Genomic DNA, 13,335 nt, shown 5'->3' with positions numbered 1-13,335 from the left:
CATCACACTGTTGACTCCTATTTAGCTTTTGGTTCACATAACCCCTAGATCCCTTTCTGCAGTACTCCTTTCTAGACAGTCGCTTGCCATTCTGTATGTGTGAAATGGATTGTTCCTTCCTAAGTGGAGTATTTTGCATTTGTCCATAATAAACTTCATCTTATTTACCTCAGACCATTTCTCCAGTTTGTCCAGATCATTCTGAATTATGAGCCTATCCTCTAAAGCAGTTGAAACCCCTCCCAGCTTAGTATCATCTGCAAACTTAATAAGCATACTCTCTATGTCAATATCTAAATCGTTGATGAAGATATGGAACAGAACCGGTCCCAAAACAGAATCCTGCGGAACCCAACTTGTTATGCCCTTCCAGCAGGATTGTGAACTGTTAATAACTACTCTCTGAGACTGGTTATGCAGCCAATTATACACCCACCTTACAGTAGCCCCAACTAAATTGTATTGATAAGGTGATCATGCGAGACTGTATCCGGTCCTTACTAAAGTGTAGGTATACCACATCCACCGCTTCTCCCTTATCCACAAGACTCGTTATCCTATGACAGAAAGCTGTCAGATTGGTTTGGCATGATTTGTTCTTTACAAATCCATGCTGGCTGTTACCTATCACCTTATTATCTTCCAGATATTTGCAGATGAATTCCTTAATTACTTGCTCCATTATCTTTCCTGGCACAGAAGTTAAACTGACTGGTCTGTACTGACCTATTCCCACTAGCATTCACTATGTTAGTCATTCCTTCATCATCAGACGTCTTGGTGAAGACCGAAACAAAGAAGCCATCAAGCACCTCTGCCATTTCCAAGTTTCCTGTTACTGTTTCTCCCTCCTCTCTGAGCAGTGGGCCTACCCTGTCTTTTGGACTGTGCTATGGAACAATAACTAGAAAGACCACAGCTCTGACCATGTCCTTGTTTTGATTTGCTACAATGGTAACCATTAAAAAGTCAATATTAAAGACGGAGTATAGCAAAGGCAAGGGACCTTTATTGGGTCAGAGCCATGACAAGAAAAATCAGGTGGGGAACGTGCACAAGTGAGAAGCAAGAAAAACAAACCCTCACTGACATGGCCCCCCACTGAGAAGACGAAAGACACTCCTCACATTTCCTTCCCACACCAGAGCCTAGAGGGGCTAAAGCTAGTAGATTTTGTGCACCCCAGCTGCGCAGTGGGGGGCTGGAGCTCCAGCATGGGCTTTCCAATGCTGGGGGGCAGAGGGGAGCCCTAAGCCTCAGGGGCTGGATCCAGGCAACCGAGGGGCTGCATCCAGCCCCAGGCCTTAGATTCCTGCAGTATAGGAGTATCTCAAACACCGCATTTATTTAGTATTCAAAATAGATTGAAATAACTCAGCTGTGTCTCAGATGCTCAGACATGGGAACCATAGTTAAATGTTCACTTTTTAATGGAGCTCTCTGTCTACTTTGTCGTGTGTCCCCTGCAACTTCGAAGTAGCACCAAAGGTGCTTTCTGCTGTTAAACATTTGTAACTTAGTATTACAGTTCCCCTTTAAAGAAGAAAACAGGGACCACATACATTTGCGTACTGAATGCTTCCCCTATTTAGACAGGGGAGGAAGGTATCTAGTACAACAGTCTTTCTGACTGTAGCAAGGTGCGATTCACCAGCATGGCACCTCCTGCTGGTTGCTTGGGAAATAGCGTATTTCAGCCCTGGAGCGCCCCCCTTCGGCCAGTGTCTTGCCTGCTGTTATGGGTTTTTTTTCCCTCCACCCCTTTGTGTTGGACCCACATCCCTCCCAGACTGCAGTGCCCTTCCCTCGGCATACTGCCCTGCTGCTGGGCCCCACACTCTGGAGGCCCGCCCCTCAGGGACCCTTCACCTCCCTATGCCCACCTTGCCTCAGTGACCCACTGCCAGGCATCATCTAGCCCCTTACCTCAGGGGCAAACTGCACCCTGACATGGCTCCTCAGCATTGACAAGGGGTGTGGACCTGCTGCCTTCTGCTCTGCAGCCTCAGGCCTCGAGAACAAGGCCTCAGCCTGGGAGTTTGCCTGGCCAGAGCTCCCCAGCCCTGCTTTGTCTCAGGAAGGCTCTAGCTTCCCTGGCAGCCAGGTCCCTCCTGCTCCCCAGCTGGAGCAAGTGTGAGTCAGAAACTTTCCTCCCTTTCAGGAGCCTTTATTTATACTGCCCTCAGCTGGGCCCTGATTGGCTAATATCTGCCACAGCTGCCTACTCCACAGCCCCAGCCCTCTCCCAGGGCTGGATTTAACCCCTGAAGCCCCATCACACTGACGAACCTTTATGTCATTTTTCTCTCTCTCTGAAATCTTCACAACACTTGCTGACTCACAGAAGAGATCCCAGAATGAGTTTCTCATCTGAAGTAAATACCTTGGATTGCATGTGTTTCAGAGTAAACATCTATACTCCGGTTAAAAATCTGTGGCTGGCCCAAGCCAGCTGTCTCAGGCATATGGGCCTGTGGCTGTTTAATTTCAGTGTAGGGCTACGTCTACACTGGCATGATTTTCCAAAAGTGCTTTTAACGGAAAAGTTTTCCGTTAAAAGCATTTTCGGAAAAGCACATCTAGATTGGCAGGATGCTTTTCTGCAAAAGCACTCTGCTGCTGGAGCCCCGGTCGCCTGTGTAGATGAGAGGCATTCATCAGAGAAATCTGTGCTTTCCTTACCTTCTCTTTCTCCCTTGCAAGTTCATCTTTAAAAGAAAACACTTTAAAACAAAACCGTTTAACTTAGTAAATAGGCCACTGGTTCTACAAAGCTCAACTCTGCTCCCAGCAAAAAGTTAGTATCACTTGAGTTTACGCCCTGTGTGTCAACACAGACCTCAGTTCTCAGTTCTTTTGCATGTGTGGATTGGCTCAGTGTGACATTACCCATTTTTAGTTCCTCTTTTCCTTATGGTAATAGTGTAATAAAATACTTTAAAAAGTTTAATCACTGATACCTGACAGTGATTAAACACTATAGACAATTTAACAGTGCTCTAGCTTATTTCAGAAATGCAATAGTTAAGAAATAACTTCTAAGAACACTAATAAGATTAAACAAAAGCCAAAGGCTGCAGTTCCTAATAGAGATTAACAGTATAATTGGTGTATGTGACTTGGGATCCTAAGGGTTGTGTAGATGAATAGTTAGTGCACAGCAAATTGAGATTTAAATATAGCACACAGCTGATGTCCACTAGCTGTCTACATGGATCCTGCTACCATGCACTGAAAGTTCCCAGTGCCCTGTGAGCTGTTCTCGTTCCAAAGTGAAGTAGATCACAAGACCCTACTCTCATTTTAATAAGTGATTTATAGGCTCTTGTTGACTTACAGTTAGACTTAGGTTCCTAAGTGCTAAGCCACTTCTGAAAATGAGGTTTAGTCTTGGGGTTTTGAAAATTTTATCTTAAAGCAGCCTTTCCCCCAGGGGTTCTCCCAGGTCAATACACTGGTGGAAATTTTGCTTGCCCTCCCAGCGCTTGTATCCATACTGAGTTGACAGTGGCAGTTTCTGGCCTGTGGAGATAGTGTACCAGCACAAGCAGAGGTGACACTGGTTGGGAGTGTGATCTCTCGGGTCTGAACACCTGCATAAGCGTGTGTAAATGCACATCATGGACAGCACTGTCGCATCTGGCTTACATTTGAGGCTTCTCAAGATAGGGTAATGCCTGCTTATGGGGGTGTAATTTCAAAAGCGTGCAAATATGTTTAGCATTAATTGGTCCTTGTAGACCATGCGAGTGTGCACTAAAGCTTCCGTCGTGTTCTTTAACACTTCAGTGCACACTAGTGCAGTCTGTGTCGATCAATTAATGTGCAACACAGCAGTGCACTTTGGAAATCACACCCCTGTGAGAGCATATTTCCTCACCGTGTAGAGAATGCATTTATATCATTGAATTCCTAATGGGGATTAACTGATAAAATGAGCTGTTGGGATATAGTAGCTAAGGTAAGAGTATAAACTAGTTGTTTGCGTAAAGAAGATTTTGTAGCATTCCTCTGAACTGCAAATAGGTCAGAGCTGCTCACTTGGAATTGGAAAAGCTTATTATTATTATTATTAGAATTATAGAAATGTAGGAATGGTAGAGACCTTGAAAAGCAGAACTGGATTAGCTTTATGTGGGCCCGCTACCAAACATATTTGTGGGCCTCCCTGGGGAATGATAGTTTAAAAAAGGAGATGTACACAGAAGTTGTCTTTGAGACATCACGTAGCTATTCGGGTTTTTATTAACAATAGCTGCCTGCAATGGTTTGGCTGAGTAAGTTATTCACATTAATTCTTGCTATATAATATGCAAATTACTTACCTGAAACAAGGTAGAGGCCAAGGTCAAGAGCATGTGGGGAATTGATCCACAACTGGAGTGTAGCAGGTTCTGGGGTGAGTGCACAGTGGGGTGGGGGCCAGGAGCAATCTCTGGAGTGAGGAAGGGGCTCAGGGTAAGAACAGCAGGGATGGGAATGAGACAATCAGGATCCTTTCCCTTCTTCCCCTCCTCTGCCCCCACCAACACAGAGCTAATGCCTTTCTTTCTGGTCCTAGCCAGTTCACTTTCCCTCACTCTCCCTGGACTGTCCCTCCTCCAGTGGCAGCTTCGCACCCTCGGGGGCAGAAATAGGCTAATTGCAGTTTATTCCTGTAGCGGGACGTTTAGTTTCCAGACAGCACCGCTAACCAGACATTGCCAGGACCCCTTTTCTCTTGGAGTTTATGATTGAAAACAAGATACCTGGCAACAGGAAGTCCAGAAAAGCTGGGAGGGGAAGGATTCGTCATTTTTTAAAGTGGGAGGGCAAAGCTTTAAGGAAGGAGGGGTGGAGCTGGGAAGCCAGTGGGGGGAAGGGGTGGAGGAGAGGAGCTAATGGGCAGGCCATGATTGCTGTGCTGCCCAGCTAGGTTGGAATCTGGAATCAGCTGACAGTGTCCCTAGCCCAGACATGGCAGCACAGGGATATCCCCATTGCCAGCACATTGTGCCTGGGTGGGGACCCCCTGAAATCCGTGCTCCCCCTCCTTCCTGTGAGTGGCTCAGGGCCCTGCTGCCCCCTCTGCTACCACAGCCTCAGAGCTGAGAGGCAACAGGGACTCCACTCTGTTCTGGTCTGAGACTTCGGGCTTCCTGACCACACATAAGCCCAAAGCGACTATGGGCCATCTGTCAGTCACCGACGTGGGTCACCCGGAGGACTGGAGCAGCTGTGGCTGAGGGCTCTTCCTCTCTGAGCTCCCTCCCCTGTCCAACAAGCTGTCTGCATGCCAGTGAGGTGTTGGAGGGTAGGGATGGATAGAGGAGGAGCCCTTAGCCGGCAAGCAGAGAGAGGAGAGAAGCTGTTATAGATGGAGGTGGAGGAGGGGGTGAGAAGAAGCCCTGCCCTGGAGAGGAGCACAGAGGAGGGACCGAGAGGAGAGCCTTCGCTACAGTTGCTGAGCTGCAACAGAAGGTGAGCCTGCTTTGTCTGGGCCCAGCACCATCACACCTTTGGCACCATTATAAACCCAGTAGTGTTGAGAAATCATTAAGTCCAGCCCCCTGTTCTGAGACAGGCCAAGTAACCCTACACCGTCCTTGACGGGTGTTTGTCCAGCTGTTGGGACCAGTGTCCTCTTTGAAACAGCCCTTAACATATTTGAACACTATTACCAAGTCACCTCTCAGGTTTGTTTTTTTCTCTCAGTTTGTTTTTTTTCATTAATCACACCCAGATTTTTTTTAACCTTTCCTCATAGGTCTGGTTTCCTAAACCTATTTTCATTAGTTTTGCTTTTCTCGGGACTCTACAGTTTATCCACATCTTTCCTAAAGTGTTGAACCCAGAATTGTGCACAGTAGTCTACCTGAGGCCTAACCTGGACCAAGTAGAGCATTTACCTCCCGGATCTTACATACAATATTCTTAAGTGTGATATTAGCCTTTTTCACAACTGCATCACGTTCTTGACTCATTCAGTTTGATTACTTCTACATAGCAGCATTATTTCAGAATAACAGATGTTACTCTGAAATACAGGGCGTCCCTTCTATAAGTCGCCCCGGTATAGAACTGTTCCACACTAAAGTCATTGGCACTTGTAGGAACAGATGCGTAGTAAGTTCTCCCATTCCCCGCTCTTAAGTTGTGCAAAAAAAACCCAATTTGCACAAATGGAAGTCAGCTCTGTGAAAAAAATTCCCCACTTTAAGTTGTTTTGCTATATGTCCAAGTTTTTTGGAATGTACCTTGGACTGATAGCAGGGACAGCCTGTAACAAAGAGCGTGTCTACACTGCAAGCCATTATTTCAAAATCATGTCGAGCTGGAGGACTTCTTACTCTGATTCCTGTAACCCTCATTTCACAAGGAGTAAGGGAAGTCAAAGGAAGAGGCTTCTTCCTTCAACTTCCTGCTGTGTAGACAGTGCCAAAAGCTGAATTAAGATATTTTGACTTCAGCTATGCAATTGACGTAGCTCAAGTTGCGTATCATAATTCAAGTTTTGCCCTGCTGCATAGAAGTACCCTTTGTGATCCACTATAACCCCCAGATTCCTTTCAGCATCACTCCCACTAATTTTTTATTTGTTTTTAATAATAAGCATGTTGTTAATTTTTTCCCATTGTGACAATATGTTATTTTTTTAGGTCACAGCGTTTAAATTTTGATGTATCATCTCCTAATGGAATTCTTCTCTTCAGAGAAGCTAGTAAAATGATTTGCACTTATGGTAGGTATCTGTTAATTTTTTGTTTGCACTATAATTCTTTGACTGTTTTTTGGGGTAAAAGCCCCATTATTTTCATTTTCTTGAGGCTTGATGTATTTATGGAATAGTTAACAGGCGTCTGAAGTGCTATTGCCAACATCAGCACATTATGCAATATGCTTTGCTACATCTCTGAGGAGTTCAGTTACACTCAGGCCATGTCTATGCTATGCAGAAGCTGGATGCTGCTGCAGTCAACCTTCCAGGATTTGATTTAGCGGGTCTAGTGAAGACCAGTGTTCCCTCTAATGTTTTCTATCCTTGGGCATGTTGAATTTTCTTTTGGGTGGCTTGAAATGTCTTATGTGCAACACCAATATTGAGAGGGAGAGAGAGAGAGAGAAAGAACATCAATATTGAGATATAACAGATATAATATATAATTTTTTAAAAGACCGTAGGTGTGGAAGAAAATATATTAAAACAAGGGATAGTTAACAAGGTGCAATACTTACGATATTTAATATGAAAGAAAATTAACACTACCCTTGGAGTACAGGTATCATCACATTTTCTAATAACTCAAGCTAGTAAACACACCAAGGTGTCTTTCTCCTGCATGAACAATTCCATAAAATTCAGCATCTGTGTCTAGACTTCCGATCACATCCTACCCACTCCAGCAATGGTTGAGACTAGTCCAGTATTCGAGTTACAACTCAGTACACATTCCTGTGTGATCACTTCCGGAAATACTGAATCTGCAGTGGTGGACAATTCAGAAAGTGTCAGTGGATTCACTTTATCTGTCACACACCCACTAGAATATTGATCACTGATTCCTCTTCAATAAGATGAGATATGTATGTGGGATTGTTAACAATTCAGGAATTGTGGACAAAACAGGGAGCATCCTGTCATATCAGTGTATTGGAGCTTCAGGCAACCTGTAACATGTTTCAGGGCTTTCTCGATGACACCCAGGGAGCAATGGCACATGCTCTCATGACCAATACTGCTGTGATGTACAATATCAATAAGCAAAAACAATATCATGTTTGTAACAGTTCCCTTACCGGGTCTCAGAATCAGCTGGCGGATCACCTCTGCAGAATCTTCTCAGATAGTCGCAAGTGATCCCTAAAGAACAGTCTGCTGAAGGTGGCTCTCTGAAGAATGGGACCTCCTTTCAACTGCCTCTTCATGAAAAAAGAAATGCTACAGGTTGATAAATTAGGGTGACTGCATGTATCCAGAATGAACTCCAGCAATTCCAAAACATAATGGGCCCATAACTACTTGCCCCTGGAGCACTATTTATAAAATTTGCAAATTGCCATCATTCCAGCTCCACACATGCACACAATTGAAATAATTCTCTGACATCATCTATATTAGAATTCCGTCCTTGTCTTAGATTCTCATTTCCTCGCTCCCCATTTTGTCACCAACTGTCTGTAATGCCATTTTATTTGAAGGAAAGACCATACAAATCCCATTCTTTTTTTAAGGAAACAACTGATGTTTTTAAATTAGTGTTCATTGCACTTGCAGATACGTTCTAGGGCTGGCATTGTTATGTGTTCCATGGCTTCTTGTTAAAAGATACTTAGATGTAATTACACATTTGATTTGTAGCGCATGGAAGCAGTCAGGATATGCAGACTGCAGAAAGCACTTATTTAGGGAAGGAAAAATGATTCCAAGTAAATCTTATTTCTAATAAACTCATCTCCCCCATTTTATTTTCAGCTACATCAGTTAGTGTGCTGCCACGTTTTTTTTTTCAACCTGTTATCAACTAAATTTATGAGCTTGATTACACAAAATAAAAAACAGTTCAGCTCAGGAAAAGATAAAAACTGGTAAACTTTTAAGCATTCTAAATACTATTAGCTATGCATTTAATTTAGATTTAATTGCTATGTACTTCCTCTTGATGACCAAAAAGATAGATAGTTATGTTGCTGCCTTAAGCCAAGTTGACTCATTCTTCCTGGATACCCTTGCTATCCTCCTGTCCATTTTTTCCTGCCTTAATCAATTTTTACTGTCCTTTTTTTTTCAACTCTTCATTGATCACTCATCAGTCGGCATATGCCTTATAAGTAACTGTTGCCTTCATCATCTATGCCATCTTTACTGGATCTCACCCTGTTCCATTCATAAATGATGGTAATTTTTTCCACATTCTGAAAAAGCTTCACTTGCTGACTGCTACCCCAAGCATTTTTTATGGTGCACCCGGGAAGCCCAGTAAATACTCAGTCCCCCAGGATATTATCAGCTGTTGCCAGGAGTAATTGGACATCTTCTGGGTCTGGCTAGACATGAGCGGTGCCTAGGGCAGTACCAGATTTAAGATGTAAAACTAAGCAGATTACTGGAACCCCCACTAGGACAGTTACTTCCCCCTATTCCTGCAGATGCTATGAAGGAAGATGAGACAAAGTCTCTTCTGATTCTATGGCCTGTTATATAGTAGGTCAGATTTTTAGATTATCAGTGTCCTTCCTGGCTGTGAATCTGCCATAAATAATATATTTTAAGATTGATTTGACTATTTCCATTAATTCTGACAGTTCCAAGTACCATAGTATTTGTTTGTCAAGCTGTCTTGCAGAACTCAACACCGTGAGTACTGACCTCAGAGCAGATTGGTAAGAACCAAGGCCCAAACCCCAAATTGGTTGTGACTTGTGTACCAACTAATTATCAAGTACTCCTCGGGCACTATAACAGCCTTAACACAGAGTCACAGAGAGTATCATTGGGTACTCCAAAATGTGTACCCCATGTCAATTGCACTTTAGATCTCATACCGAAGACAAGGCTTGCAGCCAACCTATAATGAACTATCCAAAGATTTATTAACTAGGAAAAGGAAATAAGAAAATTATTTGCAAGGTTAAGGCACATAAACATATCTACACAGTAGATAAAATTTCAGAAGTAATAGAAACTCCTTATGGATGTTATAAGTAAGACTCATGTACGCAGCAACCCGCAAGCATTCAATAAAGTCTAATCACTAAACCACATTCTTATCATTCTGGTACCTAGTCTAGCAATACTAACACATTGGTGAGCCGCACTGGTTCCACCTCTATTTCTGTCAGTGCCCAGGGGAATTTTGGCATGATCTGGCACCTTCTCTGCCAGCATCACAGCGTCCACATTGCTTTGTACTTTTTAATGTGTCCATATAATCCTTAGCAGCATTGAAAGGGTCTTGGAGGGCAATAATGATCTTTCCAAAGCCTGACTGTGACAGATTGGGAAATTGTCAACTTTCCTTTTCTTGTTTGAGTGATAGGGATAATCTATGTTGACAGCACATCTTTGCAAACCACAGTTACTATAGGATATGTAACCCTTCTTTCTCCTTTTTGATTTCGTGCCTCCTTTTGAAAATGATGCTACATTTCTATCACTATGTTAAAGTAGATGTGTGTCATCCTATGCAAAGAGAGACTGACAAGATTATGGGCATGTATAAGGGCAGCCCAGTTTTTCCTAACATGTTTGAAAATGTTTGAATCGTCCTACTGGAGTGAAACATTCCAGTGTCTGAGTTACATGAATTTGCCGATACAAATTGGTATTTCTCTGATTTCTTTGGTAATAATGAGCAATAAAGCTATTTCAAGAGACTATATTGACTTACAATCATTGCTATTAAAATGCCCCCATTTACCACCAATCACATCTACACAATGTCTGACACTTTAAGTATTCGGAAATATTCTGGAATCTCATATATTGGCCAGTACTGACTTGTTATGGCAACAAGACTATGGTAAGAGCACTTTTAATTTAGTTTTAAAAATTAAATGGAGGCTCTCTATCAGAGTAGCTAAACTATAGTTGACTACATTCACCTGACATTTCTTCAACAGGTAGGGGTTCACTTTTGATCAGTGGAAGGGGGCAAGTGGTATTCTCTAAAGGAATAAATAAAGAGTTGGGGATCCAGAGCTCCTGGGTTCTTATCCTAGCTCGAGCATGGACTCACAGGAGGATCATGGCCAGTCCAGATCACCTTTCAGTGAGTTTCCCAGTCTGTAAAATAAGGATACTACTTCAGGAGAGGAGAGAGTTAATTTGCTCATGTCTGTACAGTCATTTGAATGGATAAGCACTATATACATTATTATGAAAGAATTTCTGGCTAATTGGAGTATCTAAATCCTTGTGGTGTCCTTTAAAGGATTACTGTAATCAACATGTTTTTTAAAACAAAAGTTGAGAGTCTCATATAACAACAGGGCTGTGTCTACACTGGCATGAATTTCTGGAAATGCTTAAAACGGAATACTATTCCGTTTTCAGTTTTTCCGGAAAAGGAGCATCTACATTGGCAGGCTGCTTTTCCGGAAAAGCCCTTTTTCCGGAAAAGCGTCTGTGGCCAATGTAGACACGCTTTTCCGGAAAAGAGCCCCGATCGCCATTTTCGTGATCGGGGCTTTTTTCCGGAAAAGACTACTGGGCTGTCTACACTGGCCCTTTTCCGGAACAGTGTTCCAGAATAAGGACTTATGCCCGAGCGGGAGCAGAATAGTTTTTCCGGAATAGCGGCTGATTTTGTACAGTAGAGCATCGTTGCTTTTCTGGAAATTCAAGGGCCAGTGTAGACAGCTCGCAGCTTATTCCGGAAAAGCGGCTGATTTTCCAGAATAAGTGGCCCGGTGTAGACAGCCCAGGATTTTATGAAGTGGACTTTAAGAAAAACATCATACAACACAAAACTAATGATAAAATTGCAGAAATTGGCAACATGGTTACTTATATTTTTTGTATAAATATCATAGAATATCATAGAATAATAGGACTGGAAGGGACCTCGAGAGGTCATCGAGTCCAGCCCCCCGCCCTCAAGGCAGGATCAAGCTCCATCTACACCATCCCTGACAGATGTCTCTCTAACCTGTTCTTAAATATCTCCAGAGAGGGAGATTCCACCACCTCCCTTGGCAATTTATTCCAATATTTGACCACCCTGACAGTTAGGAATTTTTTCCTAATGTCCAATCTAAACCTCCCCTGCTGCACTTTAAGCCCATTACTCCTTGTCCTGTCCTCAGAAACCAAGAGGAACAAATTTTCTCCTTCCTCCTTGTGACACCCTTTTAGATATTTGAAAACCGCTATCATGTCCCCCCTTAATCTTCTTTTTTCCAAACTAAACAAGCCCAGTTCATGAAGCCTGGCTTCATAGGTCATGTTCTCTAAACCTTTAATGGGAATGTGGGAATACAACTTAATTGTATTGTGATTTATATCTGTAGATGAAATGAGGGATGATTTTAATGTAGGCTTTTTCTCTATTCCCCTTGGATAATGATACCTCACACATAGGGACGTATCTATATCCAGTTGGTAAAATTTCTGCTTTTAGAATTCTGACTGGCACCAAACTAACAACAAGAGAACTCCAGATTATGGCTCAGTTACACTGAGGATCCTCTTGATCTATAAATCAATTCAAAACCTTGGTCCAAGCTGTCTCTCTGTCTGGTCCATCCTACAATGCACAACAGCAGCTGTGGTCATCTGATGCCCAGTCTGCTTTTCTCACCAATACCTAAGTGCACTGCACTGGTGATTATTGTTTGGTGCCCTCAGTCTGGAACTCCCCGATCAAAACTGTCTGTGACAGGATGGGATTCTTTCCCTTTTCTAAATGTGAACACTGACTCTCTGAGAAAACGTGACCTTTTTAAGGCAGTGAAAAACTATTGCCTCGGGACCTGTGTCTCCTACAGTACTGTTACGTAAAGCGTGCATTTGCTGTCTGGAAATGCACTTTCACTCCTGTACTATTTCTTAAATATGAGTGACTTTTCTGAACATTCATTTGTGAGGACCGTACATTTCTTTCTGCTTACAACTTGCATTTTAGGTGGATTGGCATGTTTATGGACTCCTTACTGTGCATACACACACATATGCCACGTTGTGTATTTCTGTGTTCTATAAAAATTATGTGTTAAAGGAAACAAGGGAGCGTGTTTGCAGATTTATATATCTCTTCTCTCCACTTGACTGTTTAAGTGGAGCATTCTCTGTAGTGTCCTATGTGATGGCCGACTGGCATATAGGGATATTTTATAGATTGCAATGAAGCGTATGGTATAAACGCCTAAGGGCTTAACTTTCAGAGTTACAGAGTATCTTCAATCCTACATTGTCTTTAACTGGAATTGTGGGTGTCCAGCGCTTCTGAAAGTCAGACCCTAAATAAATGGAAACCTGCCATTAAGCCTGTTTAAAAGTTGCTGTGCTATAAATGCCATGACGCCAGTGACTAAAATCTCCCTTACAGTACCTTGTCATTGACGGGAGTAGTGTGGCAATGTCAACTTAGTTTAAATAGTCTTTGTGATCGAATGTAATCACTGAAGTTGTGCGGGGAGAAAAACGACATTCATTTCGACTTGTCTTAGGCTCCTGCTTGAGAGGTAAACTCTCATTTTAGGACTTCATAGTAGTATGTCAAAAGATCTGTGTTGTATCCCTTACCACCAGTTTGTCTGAATGATAAAAATCCTCAAGGATACAAATAATTTTAAAAATTACTATCAAAGGAAAAATCGACAGGATTTGGGGACAGTGTAGTCCACCATTCTTAGCAA

The 13,335-nt window shown here is 42.7% G+C and overlaps 1 protein-coding gene across 2 annotated transcripts in view; it reads left to right on the top strand.

Moving 5' to 3' along the window:
* RANBP17 (RAN binding protein 17) overlaps positions 1–13,335 on the top strand; it is a 235,346-nt gene that overhangs the window by 173,778 nt on the left and 48,233 nt on the right. For both annotated transcript variants that reach the window (XM_025181074.2, XM_075900151.1), the window contains one exon: positions 6,639–6,721. In XM_025181074.2, the coding sequence (XP_025036859.1) occupies positions 6,639–6,721 (83 nt within the window). The remainder of the gene's footprint in view (positions 1–6,638; positions 6,722–13,335) is intronic.

Source organism: Pelodiscus sinensis, chromosome 17 (genome assembly GCF_049634645.1).
Source record: "Pelodiscus sinensis isolate JC-2024 chromosome 17, ASM4963464v1, whole genome shotgun sequence".
NCBI classification, from domain to species: domain Eukaryota; kingdom Metazoa; phylum Chordata; order Testudines; family Trionychidae; genus Pelodiscus; species Pelodiscus sinensis.
The sequence above is the reverse complement of the archived record's forward strand: the minus strand, read 5'-3'. Positions and strand labels throughout refer to the sequence as shown.